The 9,393-nt window shown below is 37.5% G+C and overlaps 1 protein-coding gene across 1 annotated transcript in view; it reads left to right on the top strand.

Moving 5' to 3' along the window:
- The window catches only part of LRP2 (LDL receptor related protein 2), a 179,802-nt gene that overhangs the window by 53,826 nt on the left and 116,583 nt on the right, over positions 1–9,393 (top strand). The window contains exons 10-14 of the mRNA XM_029910515.1: positions 1,896–2,024; positions 2,928–3,097; positions 5,048–5,271; positions 6,385–6,591; positions 8,359–8,561. Coding sequence (XP_029766375.1) covers positions 1,896–2,024; positions 2,928–3,097; positions 5,048–5,271; positions 6,385–6,591; positions 8,359–8,561 — 933 coding nt within the window. The remainder of the gene's footprint in view (positions 1–1,895; positions 2,025–2,927; positions 3,098–5,047; positions 5,272–6,384; positions 6,592–8,358; positions 8,562–9,393) is intronic.

The following is a 9,393-nucleotide window of genomic DNA, read 5'->3' as shown; positions in this document are numbered from 1 at the left end:
CTATACTTCTTTTTATAACAACTAGAAATTCAGATGTAATAATAATAATCTCTAATGATAACGTAGTCTCTCTGCATATGTGTTTCTCCCCATTCAGACACATGGCTATTGTTTGTAAAACAAATACAATATGGAACCATGTAATGATGATTAAATCCTGGAAAATGGTTTGTTAGATAAGGCTTAATTCATCAACATTGAAGAATATGGAGCTCCTCCAATGGAAAGTCCTATAGAAGTTCCAAGTATTATTATTAAATATATTGAAAATTGAGTTTAGCTGTTTCTTTTATTATAACTCATTGTAGCAATAGGCTTGTAGATTCACGCTCCTATGTGTTCATTACTCAGTTTCTCTCTTGCTCTAAATAAACGGTAATATGAATAAATATATTCCTCTTAGAATTCTTATAAATAAATATTCATGTATCCACGCACACAACACTCACTCATGAACTGCTAATGCTGCTCAGGTTTTTTCTCTCATTTATCTTCATACCAATCTAAAAAATGAAAATGTTTCTGATAATTAAAAGTATTTACAAGGATGCATTTTATTTATGCACAAGTCACCAAAGCAGTTTTGTCTAAATTATATTAGAGTTGTTTACTTCCAAAAATTCTGCAGTGTATGGTGTATCCTGTATCAATTTCTCCCATCTGAGTTGGATGATGTATCTTCTTGATTGGTATCAGACACTGAGAAAATCTCACAGGGCTTGAGCCTGAAAGATGATGGACACCTGGAGAGGTGCTGAGTGCCCGTAACTCCTTTGGATGCCAGCACCTTGCAGAATTGGCCAGTAGAAAGAATGAGACATATGTGATGTGAGTTAGGGAATTCATCATTTCAGTTGCATGAAGTAATTTCTAGAGATCCCATTGCTTATCTCCTGGGGTGTTGGACTGTGGGGTGCAGCAAGTATAATGAAGATGAATAGACAAGGTGTATTGATTTCATTAAATGGTTTCATCCAGTACAGTATTACTCAATTCCACATTGAAAAGAATTACTCACATGTTGACTTATATTGCTTTTTATAGTGTACTACTAAAAGTGAAGTTATATATATATATATATATAAAAATAGTATAGGCTTTCGTGGGATCAGCTCTTCAGCTACCGTAAGCTGGGAGAGCTCCACTGGAGTCAGTTACACCAGTTGAAGATCTGGCCCATGGTTTTTGCCTGGAATTATAGAGCAGATCTATATTGTCTAACTAGCTCTAAGTACCTGAAAATACAGGGACCTGCAGGCCATTCACATGTAATATAGGTTTTGAACTACTCATCTCATCTGAACAGTAGTTTAGTTCTGTTGTCTCTGCTAAGTCTAATGGAATTACTGTGTTAGATAGCAGCACTTCTAAGAAGGTGGCCGTTGATATGTTATGCATTCTAAATAGCTGACATGATGATGTTCCTTCTGGTTGTACTGGTACTAGGGGCTGTACTTCTGGGAGCATTGCGCCCTTGGGTACCCCATGTATAGCCTCAAATAAGAGATATTTCTGAGTCCAGTAGGGTGGGTATCTACTGAAAGTATCTCACATTCATTCCATCATTTGCTTTCCATTGTTCTTGATCACTCTTGGAAGGTAGACACTGAAATCCCTTTCCTACCAATTATTTTTTCCTCCATTGCTTGCACAAACAGATTTGTTATTGTCAGGCAGCCCATGAAGTTTAGGCAGCTGCACTGATCTTTTTCTTTTGAGGAAAAGAAAATAGAAGCATTTGTTGTCAAAAGAGAAGCCTACCTACCAATAGCGACAGGGACGTTGCAACCAAATATAAGGAAAAAAGGGAGGACAGTCTTCTCAGGCCTGCCAAGTATGACTGTGTCCTCCTTACTCGAAGCTTTGTTTATATGCATGCCTTGTCCCTCTAACAGATTTTGATGATTGTAAGATGTGGGGTGTGTGTGACCAGCTGTGTGAAGACCGTGTTGGCCATCACCAGTGTCACTGTGTGGAAGGTTATTTCTTGGAGCATCACCGCCACTGTAGAGCCAACACTTCATGTAAGTAAATGGCACCAAGTGCGATTCTTAGTGTAATTTTACTTGTAAAGCAAATATTATCTTGTAATTTTCTGTGTATTGGAAAAAAAAAGTAGTGAAATATGCTTGAGTACAGCAGGCACATGTAAAATGTTCCAGTGGCATGAAAGATTCTGCTGGTTCCAGAGATATTCCCTATCTTTGAAATGCAATATTCAATTAGAAACAGGATTTTCAGACTGGTGGATCATTTTTAGGCTGCTCGCTCCATTTACTTTAATGGCAGCTTTGTCTGAGTGAGGTGAGCAGGATTTGGGTCTTAAATATCTTCCACTGAAATAGATCCACTCACTCTCTCCATGGTTATATATTTTCAAGACAAACTTTCCTTCAAAGCCTTCTTATTGGAGAGTCTCTGCTGCTTTGAAATGCTCTAATGGGATGTGAGAATGAAGAATACATATGGGAAGTGGCAGTAAATAGAAATTCACAGAAGATAGGCTGCGTGGCAGACTCAAAGAATATCCATCTCTCATGTGGGAAAAAGGCCTTTTGAGAGAAGGTGGAGAGAGAGAGAGAACCTTCTTCAGGATGTGGATATACACACTTTTGGTAACATTTTCACACAGAAGTGTTTTTACTGCACATTCCTTAGTTGCCTCCTCCAAAACTCCAAACCAGGCTGTAGACCAGGTTGCCACGCAGTGCTTAAAGGGCCAGATTTTCACAGGTGGCTGCAATGTGTGCAATCTACAAAAACAAAATCACATTTGCATCCACCAGCACGTTGTATATGCTCAATATTGATAAGTGTTAGTTTATACATGTGTATTCTATTTGTAGTTTGCAAACCCATTAGACCCTGTTTGCAGAATAACTGATCTATATGTTGTGCTGGTAGTCACAACTTACCCTCACTTTCAGCTGGTGTTGCATCAATTATTTTCTCCAATGGTCGTGATTTGCTGATTGGAGATGTCCATGGAAGGAGTTTTCGTACTTTGGTGCAATCCCAGAATCGTGGCGTTGCGGTCGGAGTGGACTTTCATTTTTACCTACGTAGAATCTTTTGGACAGACACAGTGCAAGATAAGGTAGAAATTTCAAGAAAAATATGATTTTTTGGAAGTAAAAAGACCCAGGAGCAGAATGTGTTGATAGCTTTTCATTTTTGTGAGCAGATGCAGGCTGTATCTTTGTTTTCTAACAAAAAAGGCCCTTGAGAAGTTTTACATTAATCACCACGTTTTCCAAGCTATACTGTTACATCTGATATATTAAACAAAGCATGCTATTATATGGTGCTATCTTGAGCAACTTTTAATTTCATTAGAAATGGAGTCCAAAAGCCTAATTAAGAGAAATAGTAGACATTCTTTCAAAACTGGACAAATTTTTCTTAGTAATTTTTTGAAACCTGATCATTTAAAATGTAAAACTGCTGTGTTTTCCATGATGATAAAAATCAGATTTCTCCCATATACTCCAAATGGAATTGTAATTGAGCTTTGAGTAACAAATATTGACAATATTTTGTGTAATGAGCCAATATTTTGTTACACTACTTTTTTTGAAAAGAGGAAATATGTTCAGTTTAAATCAGAGTAAAACAGTAATTTTCAGAAGTCGGTTTGGGGTACATGTTAAAGCAGGTAGGCTCATATTTTTACCATTGTCTCTTTTCTCCTCCCCCAACCTCATTGAAAAGAATAAAAGTTGCAGTTCAGTTGCATAAATCTAAAACTTTTATAAGAACTTTGTAGGGCTAGTAAACCAAAACTGGAAATAAGCTGATAACTCTGTGTCTGAAAGAATCTGTATATTTCTGAGTATAGTACTATGTCACTAATGTTAGATGTCATATTACCAACACACCCCATTTCTCCAAACTCTAGACTACAAAAAAAAAGAGCCTAATTTCAATAATAAAAGTCTTCATAAGACACTTACTTATTGTCCTTGCTGGTTGGGGAATAGGGGACAGGAAGCTCTTCTGGGTTCACCTATGACCCACTCCCTGCTGACCCCAATGTGTAGAGGGATGGCACAGAGCGAGGTTACTGTCACTGAGCTGGGGTTTACCACATGTGTAAATTTGCCAAGCCTTCCACAGCAGAGCTACGCTGCCAAGGGCCCTGCATGGCCGTGGAGAAAGGGCAGGATTTTCCCCAGAGTTGTTAGCTTTGCACAATTCTTGCATTTTCCCCACATAATATTTCCATTTATTATGCTTAAGCCAGTTGCAGCAGCATAGTTTAAGGTTGAGGACAGAGTTTTACCTGTAAAATGTTTTTGCCTGCAATTATATTGTTGTTTTACCTTTTACTGTAAAAGGTACCAACACTTCAGTGAATGGACATTTCCATCAAAAGCTTTTTGTGGCAGAGACTGTCTATTTATCTATGTTTGTGTAACACATAACACAACAGAGCTCCAATCTTGTTTGCAACGTCTATGAGTAACAACAACAATAATAAATAAGGCATTTTCTTACATGTGAAATGCATTGTGATTAATATTTATTATAACAGAAATTACATAAATATTAGAAAAACAAAGATTATTAAACACTCTGTTAACAATTAAGCTAAGGTACAAACTAATTAAGAACATTATGAGTTATGCACCTATGACATTCCTCATCTCATCTAGTTTGCATTTGGCCTAAAATCCACAAGATCCTCAGTCACTGGGTTTAGAACAATGGAGTTTTTTTGTTTTTTACTCCAGGACTTTTGCCATTTTTACTCTGGTGGAAGACATTTTCAATCCGGTAACTTGTCCAGTCTGCAGGAATGACACATGGATCAAACTCTCTGTTTCTGCATTTGGATCCAAAATTTCACAAAAATCCTCCTTATTTCTTTTTGCAAAAGCCTAGGGAGCAGCTTTAAAGGGTTGTAACCATGGGCAGAATTTGGCCCCATATCTATAGGGCCATGTGATTACCTCAGGCATGACAACTACTGTGTGAGTAATATAAGATGACTAATGGAACATCATGGTAGTTAATAGTTTGTTAATAATATGTATTTTATTTTCAGGTGTTTTCTGTTGGTATTGATGGTTCCGATATCCACGAAGTTTTAAATGTTTCAGTTGACACACCTGAAAATCTCGCAGTAGACTGGATTAACAATAAACTGTATGTAGTTGAGACCAGTGTGAACAGAATAGATATGGTAAACTTGGATGGAACTAACCGTGTAACTCTTATTGCTGAAAATCTGGGAAATCCTAGAGGAATAGCACTCGACCCAACTGTTGGGTAAGTGATACAGGTGAGGTAATGAGAAAAGATGGTTAAAATTCCTGTATTCATATATAAAGGAACAGTAACTAAGAAATAGTCAATAATTGTCTTTTGAAATAAAACATAAAAGGGAGGCCTTGACAATTTGTGTTCTATTGGCTGATCTCTCGTTTCACAAGAGTTATGGGTATTAAACCCAGCACCGCAATTAAATTCCAGTTTAAACATCATGCTCAGTTTGAAAGTTACTGAACCGTCTCCCTTTCACATCCCTGTGTAGTATGGCTCCTACATTTGCCCCTCAGAGGTGTCTGCATTTTATTGTGGGTGAACGTATTTCTGTACATGATGTATTGTACAGTGTCATGTTATTTGTGAGGAAGACTATATAATTAATTGATAAATAATATTACCTATGGAATGGTAATTTACACACAGATATAGACTAAGACCCTAGCTATACCGTGCTATAGAACTGTCTGTAACGGCAGCACCATGGAATGCTTTTACTCTCATTGTTTGGAGCCTGAGTATTATGGCAAGATTTTGGCCTTCAATGTGCACGTGCAGCTACCATTGAAACCAGTGAGAATTGTGATGTGCATCCAGGAGATAGAATTTTTCCTTAAAAGTTTTTGTTGTGGCTGCTAGCCTCTTGCTGCTTGGGATGCAGTAGTGGGTGAACCCTGTACTGCTTTTGTTTGGCCCTGCCCCATATACTTCAGCAGTACGTAAGAGGCATGAACAGTTTTGATCTTCCTCTGGGACAGAGAGATGAGTTTCATGCCCTTTATAATGATGCACTTCAAGGCCCACCTGGTTGATCCTGGCTTTTTCCTGGTGGTTCCTCTGTCCATTGCTGAGCACGTTAGAAGTTCCATAAACCTCTGGGTGAAATCACAGTTCTTGCTGAACTCTATGTGTAGAGAAAACTGTAGGCCGGATCCTCAGTTGGTGTCAACTGGCATATTTCCATTGTGCACCAATTGATACCAATTGATACCATAGCTCCAACTCTAAAAATGTGCTGTTTTAAATGATGAAACAATTTGAAAATTCCACGTAAAATGTAGCTTTTATATAAAATCTCAAGGAAACGTGGGACCTTAATTTTTTTTTCTTTTATAGTTATTTATTTTTCTCAGACTGGGATAATCTTTCTGGAGATCCTAAAGTGGAAAGGGCCTTCATGGATGGCACAAACCGGCAAGATTTGATAAAAACAAAATTAGGTTGGCCTGCTGGAATAACTCTGGATATTGTATCAAAGAGACTTTATTGGGTGGACAGCCGCTTTGATTACATTGAGACTGTAACTTATGATGGGCTTCAAAGGTAGAAGAGAATTTTGTTTCTTATATTTTACGGGCCAGTTGTACTATATCTGGTTCAAGATCTGTCTATCCAAATGAGATTCACAACATCTAAACTACAACACAACTTGAATGTGATGTAGGACACCTTAATTTATGAGATGTGTCACTCGTTAAATGTTAAATTCCTCCACTGTACCTCATGTTTTATGCCTATGTCCTGTTTTCCCCTTGATTATATTTTTGCACTTCCTTCTTCATTCACATTGTTTTTTATTGCCCACTCCCATGGTACATGTCTTTTGATGGCATGCGTTTTTATTTCTTTGAACACTTTACATTTTCTTTCTATGTCTTTTCCTTGTGCTAGTTTGTTACATTCATTGTAAACTCGAGCTTCCTAAACCCCACACACCACAATGGAAATAAAATGTTCTGATTTCTTCTCTTTTTGATTGCACTTCAAACCTAATCACAAATCTGCACTAACAGCTATTAAAAAGCCATCATTTACCACACAGTGATGTCTGAGACACTGTCACTCCTGATATAAATAGGGAGTAACCACAGTATCTCAGCTACCACAGAAGTAATTGTTGACTTTTAATGGTGACCACTGAATTTATTGTCTATTATTTATTATTTAGAAGCTCCCTCACCTCTACATTGCTAATTATGGCCTCTGTGTTTCTCAGACATGAGACAAAATTTTTTCCCTTTCTAGTTCCCATTAACATCTTGTCCAAGAAAACAGTTGTCTGTCAAGTCAACAATTTTATTACTCAGTTTATTGCTTCATTTGCAAGAGAGTGTTTCTTCATATAAAAGCAATGCTGGTATCTTTGTTTTTCTCCTTATATCTGTTCTTTTCAAGGCCATTTTCATGGTTTAGTAAGGCAGGAATGCAAGTGGTTAGAACAATCTCTATTTTTCTAAGATAAAAACTTATCACTTATTGCAACATTGAGTATCTTACATTAATGTACAAATTATGCATTTTTGAAGTGAGTCAATGGTATAGTTTGAAAGTGCTCTTAAAATAGAATTTAATGTCCTCCTGAGTAACACACCAGAAAACCACAGCACATGTCTCCTCATAACTGGAGGCCCCTGGAGGTATAGAATTTGACCTATATAAAGGAAAGGAACCTTCAGTCATAAATTCAGGTTAATGTTAATATATTGAATAGTAAAGTGTTGTTTAGTGAAGTAAACACTTTGCATTATCCCTATAATTGATCTAGCATACATTATTGCAGCGTTTGTGTGGAATGCATATATTTTATTATGAATTTGGGTCTTTTCATGTGTCCACATTTAACTAGTGCAGGCCTCTCTTATTTGGCCTTCCGTAGCCTTCTCCAAATTTTCTTCTTGACTTGTTATTTTCTTCAGTATGTCCTGGCATTTTATCTTTTCACCATCCCAGGCCTCTTCTGTCTCCTTCCCAAGTGTCCCATACTTGTCTGATCTCCTCTCTGTGGAGACTGGCCACTTCCTGCTTCTCTCATTTCCTTAGTAATTTTGAGTTGCTTTCTGCATTATTCACTCTCTGCCTACCTTGCATTTCTTCTGAGACACTACTCTGCATATATTGTATCAGCTTCACTTCTTTGACCACTGTTGGTCTCTCCCATATACATGTTGGAAGCTTATTTGTATATAAAAGCAGAAGCTAATTAATGATTTAGTAAAGTTCTATTTTTTGTTGTTGTTTTTGATCAAAATGAAGTGAAATTATCTTTCTGACAATATTTTACATGTAACCTTAAAAATGTCTTTGTAACAGGAGAACAATAGCTCATGGAGGGTCACTGATTCCTCATCCCTATGGAATAAGCCTTTTTGAACATAATGTTTATTTTACTGATTGGACAAGGATGGCAGTGATAAAGGCTAATAAATTTGCAGACTCTAACCCTCATGTTATCTACCAGTCTTCACTGAGGCCATATGGAGTGACAGTTTACCATGCTCTCAGGCAGCCATATGGTAAGCCAACTGATTGTCAAGAGAAGTTTTGGAATTGTCCTCTCTAGAGTTGCTAAAAGAAACACTAGACAGTTATATTAATTGTAAAGAAGCTGATTATACACAATTTAAAAGCAACGTCTGAGTAATATATTGATATTTGGAAGAAACAAACTTGTGTTTATGAGCAATTTTCACTTTTATGGCTTGATCCAGCTGCCATTAAAGTAAATGGAAGTATATATCCATTGACTTTAATGGCAGTTGGATCAGGCCCTCAGTGACAAGTGAATACTGTATGTGAGACATAACTATGTACTGAGTGTAGGGCTATATATATACTACCAGTTACGTCGGTACAAGTTACGTCACTCAAGGGTGTGAATAAGTCACTCCCAAGTGACGTAAGTTACACCGATCTAAGCGCCAGTGTGGACAGCGCTATGTCGGCGTCAGAGCTTCTATGCTCTCGTTGTGGGTGGATTAATTAAGTTGATAGAGCTGGTGCAGCTGCGCCTCTGCAAGCTCTCTAGTGTAGCCATAGACTGAATACAGAAAGTTATAGACCAAAGCGTTTACCTTAAAAGCTATGGCCCCCACACTGCAATGTGCTGAATACCGTTCGGGAGGTGCCGAGCAATCTGAATGCCAGTTAACTTTAATGATAGTTGATGATCAGCACCTCCTGGGAATTACTCAGCATCTTGCAGGGCCCCCCGTGTCATATTTTCCTGTGGGAGTTTTGCCCTCATTAGGCAATATACCTCCAAATGATTTGCCATAAATACTGAAAAAATGTCTGAAAATATAAAAATTGATGATGTATGGAAAGTTTATAGCATGAAGATTTAAT

This window comes from Terrapene carolina, unplaced genomic scaffold (genome assembly GCF_002925995.2).
Source record: "Terrapene carolina triunguis isolate 2854851 unplaced genomic scaffold, T_m_triunguis-2.0 Scaffold62, whole genome shotgun sequence".
Taxonomy (NCBI): domain Eukaryota; kingdom Metazoa; phylum Chordata; order Testudines; family Emydidae; genus Terrapene; species Terrapene triunguis.
This window is presented reverse-complemented; position numbering and strand designations above follow the sequence as displayed.